General features: G+C 42.9%; 1 protein-coding gene across 4 annotated transcripts in view; it reads left to right on the top strand.

The window, feature by feature from the left end:
• LOC137425950 (inositol 1,4,5-trisphosphate-gated calcium channel ITPR1-like) overlaps window positions 1-15,088 on the top strand; it is a 465,322-nt gene that overhangs the window by 92,297 nt on the left and 357,937 nt on the right. For all 4 annotated transcript variants that reach the window (XM_078776380.1, XM_078776381.1, XM_078776379.1 and 1 more), the window contains 4 exons: window positions 877-1,035; window positions 4,702-4,800; window positions 10,983-11,066; window positions 14,674-14,820. In XM_078776380.1, coding sequence (XP_078632506.1) covers window positions 877-1,035; window positions 4,702-4,800; window positions 10,983-11,066; window positions 14,674-14,820 — 489 coding nt within the window. The remainder of the gene's footprint in view (window positions 1-876; window positions 1,036-4,701; window positions 4,801-10,982; window positions 11,067-14,673; window positions 14,821-15,088) is intronic.

The following is a 15,088-nucleotide window of genomic DNA, read 5'->3' as shown; positions in this document are numbered from 1 at the left end:
TGCATGTGATCATGCTCCCCATCACCAGACTCCATTTTAAAATCTGGCGATCATATGACTTCATCTTTTAAAGGTGGAATTTGCTCGTTATTATGAATAATGTGAGCACACCAGTTGAAGGAAGGTTTCGGAAGTTTCCACTTTTTGAAATAGACCTTTCACATTTTAACAATTATCAATCTACTTTATTTCACACTTATTATTATTCAGTACAGATTGGTTTTTATTTTTTGATACTCTGAAAGGGGCTCTAAAACTTAATTTTTCCCAAGTAACAATGTCTTCTTTAAAAGTAAGAGCATTACACCTGAAATTGGCATCCAATCTATGAGGGTCAGATCTTAAACTTGTATCATAGTGATTCAAAGATGACATGCCGTCCCTTCATGCTGTTAAGCTGCTATGCGCAGAAAATAAAGATCCATCATTGCTGGTGCCCCAAGGCCTGGCACATCAGTCAGAAGTCATAGAAAACTCCGGCAGGGACTGAGCAGACCATGAAATATTGGTTGAACATCCTGTCGGGATTTAGGGTGCTTTATTATCCAGATTGTTTGGAGGATGTGGGTAGTGAAAGAGAGAATAGTAGATTCAGGAGTAAGAACATCCATGATTGGGGTTTGAGTGTTAAAAATTGAGAATGCCATAAGTAATTGTATTCAAATTTTTGTTTCCAAAAAATATGCAGATACTCGTACAAGCATTTCTTCTTGGGTTTTCTTTTATTTTAAAATCAGGATACTAAAAGGAAACCAAAGTACCATACTGACTTGGTGATATGCTTTGCAGTCTCTGAAGGATTTGATTACATAACAACTCTGAATGATCAAACTTCTCATGTGATTCGTCCACCCCCTATCCCCGCCATCCCTGCAGCTTCTGCATCTTAAAAGCAACAAGTTTCTGACTGTGAACAAGCGCTTGCCCGCACTTCTGGAAAAGAACGCAATGCGTGTGTCATTGGACGCTGCCGGTAACGAGGGCTCTTGGTTATACATCCAACCATTCTACAAGCTACGGGCTCCGGGAGACAGTGTAAGCACAATGTCTCAACCACACACTTCCTCACATGCTGCCAATACAAACCTGCAACACATCATTGGTACACGCGAGAAATAAAGGTTCATTGTGCTTTTTCCATTTATATTAATTGTTTATTCTTATGTATTTGTAATTTCTCTGTAAGCCTGATGTTGGCTTACCGTTCGGGTGCCGGCTTGGGATCCTGGGTTCGGTCCCGGTCGATCGCTGAATTAACACCAGTGGGGTTGACTCAGCCTAGCATCCTTCCGAGGTCGGCAAATTGAGTACCAGCTTGCTGGGATGAATGATCCCAGTGTGTACCTGATCTAGAATAGGTGCACCCTATCCCTGCGCATCGTAAGAGGCGACTAAGGGTTGGCGTCAGGAAGGGCATCCGGCCATAAAAACATTGCCTCAAACAGGGAACCATGATTGTCATGGAGCCCGCAAGGCTAACCCACACTCTAGTGGCTAACCCCCACTCTAGTGGGGGGAAAATGGCCTTAAAACGATAATTCATATTTTTTTCATTTGTAATTTCTCTACATCTTAACAAGTTTCTTCAACCATTCGAGGGCCATGTATTCATTACATCCTTTCTTCCACGTCCTCCATACATGGCCCTTCCAAATTCTCCAAAACTCCAATCTCATCCCACCATTCTTTCGTTTCACTCTACACTCCCTTGCGCTCATCCAGGTTGCCATGTAAGCTGCAAATTTCAAGCAGATATTTTCTGGCTGATGATGCCTGAGAGGAGAAATGCACATCCAAAACGAAGGATTAAAAGCCTGAGCTTGTACACTTTTTACTTAGGGAGGCGTTGTCTTTCGTAATTGAAAAGGGATTTTTTCTCTCTTTTGTGTAATATATAAATAAATAGATGTCTTCTTGTCTCGCTTACATGCTCTGCTTCACATCAGCAGCGGCTAGTTTGCCAATCGCTCATAATCCCAAACCCATCAGCTGTTGCAAAATCGAATGTAATCTTTTTGTCTCCTTTGAGGTCCTGCGGAATCTGTGTAATCTCATAATTAATTGCAACTGCCTGACGCCGCTTGGCATGCAATCTCACGGTGCATTTGCCTGATGAATTTTCCAGACTGGCACATATTAGGTAGTTCCTCGTCAATTACCATTCAATCTTTCGTTTCTACAAATGATTCGAAACAGATGGAATATCCAGCTTAATGAATAGCTGCTCTATGCCCCCCACTCTGATCATTTAAACATTGTTGTTCATTATTATGTCAGTCGTTTCAATAAGGGCAAGGATTATCAAATGAGGATTTTTTTTGTTTCCCCACCAATCTTTTTCTCCATCTCAAAATGTCAAAAACATTTACCTTTTGCTGATTTGATGGAAACCAAATGTGTACCAAGTGATACGGTATGCAATCTAATTTTATCCATGGTTCCAAAATTGCTCTTCTTGATTTGAGTTCTCATGAGACATTCTTTGATTGGGTTTCCCCTTCATCGGCACAGAATTAGAGCCCCTCCAGTTCCATCTGTTTAATTTTTTTCCTTGGAATTTTGTTTATAAAAGGCAGTTTAATGTGTGTAAAGATTAATATAGCTTCTGAGGGAATTTATATTCATAATGTTTTCAACTAATACTGACAGGTGCATCGAGAGCCAGCCCAGACCCCGAGGCAAACAACCTCGGGCCCCCCCACCCCACCCTTTCTCTCCTTTACAACTTTTTAATTAACTTTCTTTAATGAAAAAACAAAAAACTTTTAAAAAACAAATGGTCACTTTTATTTAGCAGTATGATCGAAAATAAAGGAGATAGCGGGATGTTTGGACCGATCGAGTCAATTCACACCCTCAACTGTTTAACCCTATTTCTCCATAAGATTGGCAAAAAAATACATGAGATGGTTAATAATTTTTTTTGGACAAAGAGGATACAAATCCATTTATTTGTAACGCACAACGATGAGGATGAGCTGATGAGGGGTTTCAGTGTACTGTTTAGAAAAAATACAGGAGAAGCTCGGGCCCCTCAACGGACCCTGGGCTCCGAGGCAGCGACCTCTCCTGATCGCCCCCCCTCTCGACGCCCCTGATTATACCGATAATCACGTGTTTCCTGTTTCAGTGCAACTGCTGAAGATCAAGGTGGCAGCAAGTGAGATAAGAAAGAGGATGGGATAGCAAATAATTACGAATTTTCTTTGCCAACAAGGATATCAATCATGTTTAAATTTACAGATGATTGGTAGTATAGTATGGTGATGATCGTCTGTCAAGAATATCCATATCAGGACGCACCTTAGAGGAAGACCTTTTTGAGGAATGGGGCGACGAAGCACTGGCTACGTACACATGTTAAATAATTGACTACTGAAGACGGACAACGCTTTCCCCTGCCATGGGGAAAGTGTTTGTTCAAGGCTGGAGAATACCTTGAAAGGCGATGCAAGTGTCGTTTCTGTAACATACACACAAGCTAAGTTACGAGTATAAACACGCATCTAGGTCAAATTTGAAGCTCGCTTTCACATTCCAGCTTCAAGAGACAACTCTTCTCATGAGAGTCTGAGAGATAAACCTTGTCCATCATGAAATACATTATGAATTGAATATTTGTCCCAAAAATCTCTAAACGAGTTTAGCCACAGCTGTAATATGTATAAATTAGCCACATTCACCAATATGGTAGTCTGAGTGCCAGTTACAACTTGCAGCTTCACATTAGGTAATGTTTTCATACTTGGTCACATCAATTGGTCTTGTTCATCCTAACTTGGTAAATGGAATCAAGAAAAGTGTTTCGCTCCCTGGAGATTGGAACTTGGATTCTTTTGCGTTTGAGTTTGTCATTTTCATCCAAAAGTTTTGATCAACAAAGTTTGAAGAGAAAGAGCTTTCAAAAATGTTTGTGCATGCACTCAGATTTTGCTCATCCCAAATAGACAGTTACCATATTAGTTAACCATACATGATCTATTCCTCAAATAGACATTTGCCATATTAGTTAACCACACATGATCTACATCCTCAAAAAGACATTTACCATATAAGTTAACCATACATGATCTACATGCTCAAAAAGACATTTACCATATAAGTTAACCATACATGATCTACATGCTCAAAAAGACATTTAGCATATTAGTTAACCACACATGATCTACATGCTCAAAAAGACATTTAGCATATTAGTTAACCACACATGATCTATTCCTCAAATAGACATTTGCCATATTAGTTAACCATACATGATCTATTCCTCAAAAAGACATTTACCATATTGGTTAACCATACATGATCTACATCCTCAAATAGACATTTGCCATATTAGTTAACCATACATGATCTACATCCTCAAATAGACATTTACCATATTAGTTAACCATACATGATCTACATGCTCAATTCGACATTTACCATATTAGTTAACTATACATGATTTCTATCCTCAAATAGACATTTGCCATATTAGTTAACCATACATGATCTACATGCTCAAATAGACATTTGCCATATTAGTTAACCATACATGATTTCTATCCTCAAATAGACATTTGCCATATTAGTTAACCATACATGATCTACATGCTCAATTCGACATCTACCACCTTACTTAACCATATGTGATCTCAATTTAATTTATGACCTGACAATTGAATGAAATTCATTCATGTATTGTTTGACTGTGTTGAGCAGGTTGTCGTAGGCGACAAGGTGGTTTTGAACCCCGTGAATGCTGGGCAGCCTCTGCATGCCAGTAGCTACGAGCTCTCCGACAACCCTGGCTGCAAGGAGGTGTGCTGAGCAGTTCAACAGATGGAGACAACAGCCATCCTCATTGCCACCAATAAAATACTAAATTTTGTTAAATAGGGGGAGGTTACTCAAAATAGGAAGGTAACCAAACATGGGACATTTGTAATTTTTACTTAATCACTGGAATAGGTAATTTTTTTTTTTGGGACACGAGGTCGAGGCTCGTGGAAGACCTGGAACACAGAGCAGATCATGACGCAAGAGAACAAAGGAACAGTAGAAAGAGGGAAACACCAGCAGCAGGGTTGAGGAACAAAATGGAAGGAGACTTTGACTAATAAGGGATGTGGGGAGGAATGAGAGGTAGGAGAGGATGCACATGTTGGGGAAGATTGATACAGAAGCAAACTCTCAGGATGGAAAGATTGGAAATTTGGAATGAGGTGGAGGAGTTTCACCAGAAGGGGGTTGATTGTCGACCATGTGTGCCCTGTGGAAATCTGGGTGGGACAAAGCACGAAAGAGCAGAGTGTGTACGGTAAGAAAGGAGGCGGAAGAAGACAGAGAGACCACCGGCCTGTCTACGATGGCAGAGTGATAGGCCCATAGACTCAGCTTTGACACAGGAGATTCCAATAATCTTGAAGGTCTTGGTTTCCAAGACGTCAAGCTGAGCAAGGTGTGAGGCAGGGGATCCAGCTTAGAGGGGAGAGCAGTACTTCATCAAGCTGTGAATAGGAGACCAGGTGGACTTCTACATGGGTTAATGTTAACATGGGTTAACTTCCACTTCCACATGGTAAGGAAGGACTTTGTACGATAGAGGATGCCCAGGTGGCTGGCTTTGCAGTCCAATTTAGAATTGTGGTTTGCCCAAGAATGATCACGGCTAATAGTGGCGCCCAAGAGCTTGAAGACTAAACTTCTTCAAGGATTGTTAAGAAAGTATATGGGAGGGTTTGCCATACCATCCTTTCGGAGAGAGGGGAGTATGGCATTTGTCAGGATTTCGGAGAGAGTGAGAGTGTGAAATTTGTCAAAAAGACATATTCCAGGGGTTTGACTAGCTTATGATTTTGTCCAGGTCTGAAGAGAGGGGATGGGCTGCAGCCTGACTATCTTAAGGATGAGGGATGTCACAGCAAAGGGTGGTCATCAGCAAATAGATAAAGGGGATTTTCCAGAGAGTCAGAGAGATCATTGATGAAAATTAGGAATATGAATGGGTCTAAACACTGCCTTGTGGCACTCGAGCCTTGATAGGGAGAGGAGATGAAAGGATTCTGTTGAGTTACACATTGGCTACGGTAGAAGAGGAAGTCAGAAAGCTAAGTATGGAGTTGGCCTTGGATGTCATACGAAGAGAGTTCGATAAGCAAGGTGGGATTCCGGACTGTATTGAAAGCTGGAGATGTGTCAAAAGAGACGGCATTAATATCTCGTCTGACATTTTTTTTTTTTTTTTTTTTTTTGTATACAAGATCGAGGCTCGTGAAAGAGCGAAAATTAATCACACAGAAAGACAAACAGACACATAAAACAAATAACATCGGGAGCGGTAGACAAGATGGGGAGAGAGGGGGAAGGACACAAACACAACATTTGAGAGCAGGGACCGAGAGACATGGAGACATCGAGAGATCTGTGGGAGGGAGAGGGCTTTGGGGGGGAGGCATGTGAAGGGGGGAGGCATGTGAAGGGGGGAGGCATGTGAAGGGGGGGGGGGGTGGGAGAGGTATAAACATATGGACACTGCCAGGATTTCCAGGAAATAAGTTGGAATTTCAAACAAGGTGGATCTGGGGTGAATTAGTGGGGGTAGAAAAGATCAAGGTTATGGATGGGGGAAGATAAGAGATGGTGGTGAACAGCTGTTTTAAAGACCTGGAGGGAGGAGAGGGATTGAAGGGAGTGTGGGAGTTTGTTCCACAGGCGGGAGAAAAGAGGAATGAAAGAGTGAAGGTGAGCAGAGAGCCGAGATTTCGGCAGTTTAACCATCAGAGGGTTGCTGGCAGATCTTGTGCGACCTGTAGGAATATTTGGGGGACAGAGCACGGAGAGAGCTGGGGGAGCAAGGCCGGAGAGGAGTCGGTAGAAGACAGAAAGACCACCTACCTGCCTGCGGTGAGTGAGTGAAAGGCCCTCAGAGATAGCTTCATCGCGGGAGATTCCAATGATTTTGAAAGCTTTGGATTCAACAGCGTGAAGCCGAGCCAGGTGTGAGGCAGGAGCACCAGCCCATAGGGGAGAACAGTATTCCATTGAGCTGCGGATGAAAGCCTTGTATGTGGTGAGGAGCTCAGGTGTGCCGAGGAAGGACTTCGCACGACGGAGGATGCCCAGTCGGCGACTGGCTTTGGAGGCCAGCTTGGAAATGTGGTTTTCCCAAGAAAGATCATGGCAGATAGTGAGACCCAAAAGCTTGAGTGACAGAACTTCTTGGAGAGGATTGTTGAGAAAGTAGATGGGAGGGTTGTCCAGTCGATCTTTTCGGAGAGACATAGTAAGAGAGTGAGATTTGGCAGGATTGAAAGACATGTTCCACTTGTTTGACCAGTCTGTGATTTTGTCCAGGTCTTCAGAGAGTGAGGAGGCTGCAGACTGCCTATCTGAGGGAAGAGGAATGGAGCGGCAGAGAGTGGAGTCATCAGCAAAGAGATAGAGAGGATTTTCCAGAGAGTCAGAGAGATCATTGATAAAGACCAGAAAAAGCACAGGGCCCAGCACACTTCCTTGGGGAACTCCAGCCTGAACAGGAAGGGGAGATGAGAGAAATCCATTCAGGGCCACACGTTGACTACGACCAGAGAGGAAGTCCGCAAGCCATGCATGGAGATTTCCATGGATACCATAGGAGGAGAGTTTGGTGAGCAGAGCTGGGTGCCAGACCGTATCAAAGGCCCTTGATATGTCAAGGGAGACAGCTCTGATTTCCTGTTTGGCATTCAGGACCTCCATCCATTGTTGAGACAGCAGAAGCAGCATGTCCAGAGTAGAGTGACCTGGTCTGAAACCAAATTGATGATCAGAGATCAAGCCATTGGAGAAGAGGAAAGATTTCATATCCGAAGCAATGATGGATTCCATGACTTTGCTGATAATTGGGAGCAGGCTGATTGGTCTGTAGTTGCAAGGATCTGTTTTTGCACCTTTTTTGTGTAAAGCGGTAATGTTAGCTGATTTCCAGGATGCTGGCAGATGACCTTGAGCAAAAGATAGGGTGAAAAGAACAGAGAGAGGGTGAGATAGAGCGGCAGAGCAGGATTTTAGGACCCGTGGGCTGATGACTGACATTGAGGGCATCCATACAGTCATGGCCAAAAAAATTGGCACCCTTGCACTTTTTCAAATCACTCGCAATTTTCTCTCAAAATAAGTTGAAATTGATAAAAGTATTTGGTCTCCACATTTCTTTATTTCACTGTTAATATTACAGCACCTTTGTTTTTGATTCAGAACTTAATATATCCTTTAAAATCAGAAAATAAAAAGAAATGGCATTGACAAAATTATTGACACCCTTGACTTAATATTTGGTGGCACAGCCTATGGACAAAATAATTGCAGTCAAGCGCTTCCTCGAGCCATGAATGAGCTTCCTACACCTCTCTACTGGTAGTTTGGCCCACTCTTCCTGTGCAAACTGCTCCAGTTCTCCCAGATTTGAAGGGTCCCTTCTCCCAACTGCTGTTTTCAGATCTCCCCACAGGTGTTCAATAGGATTTAGATCTGGACTCATTGCTGGCCACTTCAGAACACTCCAGCATTTTGTCTTCAACCATTTCTGAGTGCTTTTTGAAGTGTGTTTGAGGTCATTGTCCTGCTGCAAGACCCATGACCTTCAACGGAGACCCAGCTTTCTGACACTGGGTTGAACATTGTGCTCCAAAATGCCTTGGTAATCTCCTGATTTCATGATGCCATGCACACATTCGAGGCACCCAGTGCCAGTGGCAGTACAGCAACCCCAAAACATCACTGAATCTCCTCTCTTTTTGACTGTAGGGAAGGTGTTATTTTCTTTGAAGGCTTCATTTTGTTTTCTATAAACATAGAGATGATGTGCTTTACAAAAAAGCTCTAATTTGGTCTCATCTGTCCACAGGACATTCTCCCAGAAGGATTTTGGCTTGTTGTTTAGGTGTGTTTTGGAAAACTCCAGTCGGGCTTTCTTATGTCTCTCTCTCAGCAGTTGGGTCTCCTACCATAGAACCCCCTTTCATTGAGTTGGCGACGGATAGTGCGAGTTGAAACTGTCGTACCTTGTGTCTGAAGCTCAGCTTGAATCTGATTGGCAGTTTATTGAGGTGCTCTCTCCACAATTCGAACAATCCTTCGCTGCAATCTTCGATCAAGTTTTCTCTTCCCGCCACGTCCCGGGAGGTTGTCGACATTGCCATAGGCCTTAAACTTCCTGATAACATTGCGTATGGTGGACACAGGAACATCAAGGTCTCTGGAGATGGAGTTGTAGTCTTGAGATTGTCCATGCTTGGCTACAATCTTGTGTCTGACCTCCTCAGACAATTATCTTGTTTTCTTTCTTTTCTCCATGCTCATCGCGGTATGTACAATGACACAAAACAGCAGAATGACTCCTTTTCTCCATTCAAATTGGTTAAATGAGTGATTTTTATATTGCAGGCACCTGCAGCTCACCACAGATTAGTTCAATTCCAAAGTAAAGGAGAATCACCTGCTTGAAATCTAATTATGTCTAACAACTTCTAAAAGGTGCCAATAATATTGTCCGGGCCATTTTAGGATTTCTGTGTGGAATAAGCTAAGATTTAGTAATTTTCTCAGCTTTTTTTGTTTTGTTCCACTGCAAACCAAAGAAATACATGGGTGGTACCAAAAGATTTTTAATTTCAACAATTTTCTGGAAGAAATGGTGCATTATTTGAAAAATGTGCAAGGGTGCAAATATTTTTGGCCACAACTGTACATTGATGGGAGAGTCAGAATAGCATGTCCCAGATGGAGTGACCTTGTCCGAGTCCCAGTTGGTGATCTGAGATGAGTTTGTTTGAGAAAAGGAATGATTTCATATCAGCTGCGATGATGGATTCAATGACCTTGCTGATGATTGGAAGTAAGTTGAGAGGTCTATAGTTAAGGGGATCCGTTTTCTACTTTTTATATAATACAGTGATGTTTTCTAATTTCCCAGCAGATGGAAGCTGACCTACGGCAAGTGATTGGGTGAAAAGAGCAGAAAGAGGATGTGCAAGCGTAGAAGAGCATGTTTTTAGGACACGTGGGCTCATGACACCCGGTCCAGTTGCAGAATCAGAGTCGAGAGTTCCCAGAAATTTATCCAACTTCTCAGATGCAAAAGGCACAGAGTGCAGGAGCAGTTGGGTGCAACTGGGTAAGACAGGTAAACAGAGCATGGGGATGCAAGATTTGGAAGCAAACTCAGAATTGAGACGTTCGGCCTTGTCACGAGTGGAGTTGCTTGTGGTCCCATTTGAAGAGATGGAAGGGATGGAAGCGGAGCATACTATGGAGACAGACTTAACAAGGCAATAGCAGGTTTTAGAGGAGGAAGACAAATTTGAAAGTTCAATCTTGATGTTGCAGATGTTGTTTTTGGGCTCTCCTGAGAGTGGACACACGCTTGTTTCGGGCTTTGTGACATGAGCTTAGATTGTCTTTGGTTAGGTTTGCTTTCCAGGAAGAGAAGGCAAGTTCTTTAAGAGCAACTTCCTCACCACAGGATTCAATGTACCATGTGCGGGAAGAAAGGGTAAGACAATTGAAGTCGAGAGAGCAGGTTTCTGTGCATTAATTCCTATGCTGAGTTAACATCAACGGCAGTAGATATGTGAGACCAGTCATGAAGTGAGATGTCTGCTTGCAGTCCTTGCCAATCTGCCTCGGTGAAATGCAGGTGCTAAGGTGGCTCTCTGAGAATAGCCATAGAGATGTTGACTCTCAGAAGCATATGAATAGATGAACCAATTGGAGCAGAATAAGAGGAGACGACATTTTGCGAGGAAGTTTGCAGGACATTTGCAGGAGACATTGCACTATTTTGCATGTTGTGGTTCACTCTTAAATGTCATAAATTGAGTGCAAAAAGGTAATGGATAAAGGGCCAAGGTGCTAGTCATAAATGTTTATGGGAATTTAATATTTTTACTGTATATGTGCTCAGTAGTGATCGTAATGGTGTAAATGATGACGTTAAAGAAACTGCTTTTGTTTTTTTGCAGGTGAACTCTGTAAACTGCAACACCAGTTGGAAGATAATGCTCTTTATGAAGTGGAGTGAGAATCAGGAGGATGTCCTAAAAGGAGTGAGTGAGTGTGTGGGAAAATGCAAAGATGATACATTAAAATCTTGGAAAGTTCAAAATAATAATTGGAATATTTTGATGTTCAATTCACAGGAGCAAGTTTTAACGTGATCGTTCACAATTAAAATAATTCGGGCTGGCAGGATTGCCTCGAGGTTTGCACACCAGTCGGAGCTGTCTTGCCTGGATTGAAATCTCAGCCCATCTAAAAACTCATCCTGGTGTTTTGCAGGCAGGGCATGGCCGTCCGTCGTCTGTATATGTATGTGCTGTCCCTCAGATGGACATTAAACTCGGCATCCCGTCTCCATTAGTTGGTAGATGTTAAAGATCTGATGGTATCCTTCACAAAGACTAGGCGAGTTATCGTCGGCACTCTGGCTACATTCCAAATTCCTGCCACCTCCCGTCAAAAATCAGACCTAGCCAACCGATTCGTGAAAGCCTTCAGCCAAAAACATTCCCCGGACAGCCACACAAGAAGGTGAGAATAATTGCAGCCGTTAAAGTAGTCGTAGTCAAAATTAAAGCACGAATTTTTGCTGGTGTCGAGAGACCCAAAACATCACTGAACCTCCACCATGTTTGACTGTAAGGAAGGTGTTCTTTTCTTTGAAGGCTTCATTTTGTTTTCTGTAAACATAGAGATGATGTGCTTTACAAAAAATATCTAATTTGGTCTCATCTGTCCACAGGACATTCTCCCAGGAGGATTTTGGCTTGTTTAGGTGTGTTTTGGAAAATTCCAATCGGGCTTTCTTATGTCTCTCTCTCAGCAGTGAGGTCCTCCTGGGTCTCCTACCATAGAACCCCCTTTCATTGAGTTGGCGACGGATGGTGCGAGTTGAAACTGCCGTACCTTGTGTCTGAAGGTCAGCTTGAATCTGTTTGACAGTTGATCGAGGTGCTTTCTCCCACATTCAAACAATCCTTCGCTGCAATCTTCGATCAAGTTTTCTCTTGCAGGGGGCCCGGGGGGAAAAAATAATGGTTACAAATTAATAAATAGAGATGACAATCCTGAATCAAACTACAGCACATCCAAACTTCTGATTTTATCTTTGCCTTCACTTATGGTCACAATACAATGTTAACAGATGCACATCAGATTAACCAAATCGGTTTGTACCTCCACGTATTTATGGTATTTGATTTGTTTAGATGGTTATCAATGAAGCAACGCCGAACCAACAAACCTTTTGAATGAAGGTTTTCAAGGCCGATACATTCTACAAAGTTTAAAACCAGAATACAAATAGTTAAAAGAGCAGTTGAGGATTTGTTTGTTAATAAAAGCACATGGGCCAAGAAGTTTGTTTTAAATCAGGGATACTTATCTTTTTATTTTATTTTATTTTAAAGATCTCAGGTCATGGAAGAGCGAGATGACACAGGTAAAGATAGTAACTTACTTCCAGTGAGGCTGCGGTTCGACACAACAAGCAAGGAAATGTACGAACAAGAAAAGAGGAGAGAGAGAGAGAGAGGCGAGAGGAGGAAACATTAATATCCAATAAGGTAGTTAGTGAAGTAGTGTTAAATGGGGGAAAGAAAGGATTACTAGGGATGGCATGAGATGGTGCTGGTGCCATGAGATGGTGCTTTCACATCCTGGAGTGAAAAGTGTGGTCGAACAGCCTCTACAAGACAGTTCCACAAATGGGAGAAAAGCAGAATAAAGGAGCGAAGGTGTGCAGTAAGCCTGGGTCTTGGGTATTTAACCAAGAGGAGGTTATTGGAAGAGTGGGTGCATCCTGGAGGAGCTGGGTCGGATCAGAGGACTGAGAGTGCGAGAGAACTAGACCCAAGATCACCAACCGACGTGTGTGCATTGGGAACAACAGGTCTTGTGCTTCGGCCTCACGACGCGAGATGCCAATTCCTGTAGTTTGATGAAAACTGTTATTAAAAAAAAGGAGAATCGTTTCAAAGTCCGATTTGTTCCATATGAGGATGAGTCGAAAAGTATTTCTCTTTTCTATCGGCATTAGTTGGTGGATGTTAAAGATCCCACGGTGTCCTTCCTGTAGAGTAGACAAGCTATTGATGGCACCATGGCCAAATTCCTCCCCTGACTTCCTGAGTCGTGGTACATGACATTGAGACATGAAAGAAAGTCAATCCATTTATTGCAAAATTTAGATCAATGTTTTGTCATAAACATTGCGTTGATTTTGCCATTCACAAAATTGGATGTGTCAGTGATTACATCATCAGATAATCCTTGAATATGTTGTTGAAATGCTCATGTTATTAGGTCACAATATCCTTTTGCGGCCACGTATTTCTCACAAAATGTTTGATCCTCACCTCAGCTGCCTTCAATAATATGCCCTCGTACACTTCCTTATCCGCATGGGATCCAAGCGATCCGCATGGGTGGCTCCATACATTGCTGGGTGAGTAGAAGCAGCATGCTCAAGTTGGAATGGCCTGGTCTGAAACCAAATTGGTGAGGTTGTTGGAGAAAAGGAAGGATTTCATGTCAATTGGAGTCGACATAGGCAGTCGCCTATGAATACATCAAGTCGCCTATGAATACTTTACCTGCATCACTTGTCTCTGCTTGAACAAACTCGGCAATTCCATGTTTGGATTGTGACCCCTCTCTTTGGTATTCCTTCCTACAAGTGATACAAATTTCCTCCCCTCCTTTCCCATTCTGTTCCCTCTACTCCACTGGCGGTTAGGGTGCCGCCTTGGGATCCTAGGATCCTGGGATCAAATCCCGGTCGATCGTTGAATTAACACCAGGGGGGTTGACTCAGCCTGTCATCCCTCCGAGGTCGGCAAATTGAGTACCAGTTCACTGGTAATTCCCTGTGTGTCGCAAGAGGCGACTAACAGGGTTGGTGGCAGGAAGAGCATCCGGCCGTAAAACATTGCTTCAAAAAGGGGACCAAGGTGCCCGAAAAAAGGCCAACCCCTGCTCTGCGGGGGAAAATGGCCTCCAAAGGTGGTTCTTTGTACACTTCCTTATCTTCTCTCCTTTCTTTCTGTTCTTCCCACCTTCTTTTTATAATAATATAACATAATGCATGTTCTGTTACAAGGTACTTCAATGCAGGATGAGGCCATTAGGCCCATCAAAGCCTGTGTTGGTACTCCCAAACGGATGGTTGTTTATCAGTGCTCTATTCTTTTTACGTTGCTGAGCATCAAGCAAGGAAGCAGCACGTACCATTTTTGAAGTCTTTGGTATGACTCAGCCTGAGTCGGGTGTGAACGATTGATCTTTCAGACTCGGAGTGGACTCTCTAACCATCATGCCCACTGAGTCTGGTTTTTTTTCTTCTCCTTACATTTCTCCCATACTCCCCTAACCCTCTTTCTCTTTATTATCCCCCCCCACCTTCACGCCCTTCTCAGTTTTACTTCCTGCCCACCTCTCACCATATGTGCAATAGTCCTCTGCAACTCCACCAGCCCCTCACCCCACCACCACACCTACATAGTAAACAAATGGCCCCAATTGTATCATTCCCAAACTATTCCAACAGTTTGTCACTAGGACAGTGAGGTATGGAGCCTTGCTGATGTTATATTCGTTGTTATAGTTATAAAAATGGTGTAATGAATGGTTATATTAACGAGTCATCTTTTGCAGGGTGATGTGGTGCGGCTGTTTCACGCAGAGCAGGAAAAGTTCCTCACATGTGACGACTATCGCGGGCATCGTCACGTGTTCCTGCGTACAACTGGTCGTCAGACCGCTTCCTCTGCCACCAGCTCCAAGGCACTCTGGGAGTTTGAGGTCAGATACAAGTTTGTAGTGTGTAATATTACTTAATTTGTTGATATTTATCACAGTGCATTATGGATCCACTCACTTAACTAATAGGAAAACACAGCAATGGGATGAGCTGCCCGAAAAGGCATGGCCTTCGGCAATGGCCGAACATACGACATCACAGCGACTAGCAGCACAATCACACCTGGATCTTCATACTTGTGATCTCAAACTCAGTTGCAGGCTGAATTTGTAATAAAGGGATGCTTTATAGCAGTTGAGGAAAATATTT

The sequence above is a fragment of the Myxine glutinosa genome, chromosome 4, assembly GCF_964187855.1.
Source record: "Myxine glutinosa chromosome 4, kmMyxGlut1.1, whole genome shotgun sequence".
Taxonomy (NCBI): Eukaryota; Metazoa; Chordata; class Myxini; order Myxiniformes; family Myxinidae; genus Myxine; species Myxine glutinosa.
This window is presented reverse-complemented; position numbering and strand designations above follow the sequence as displayed.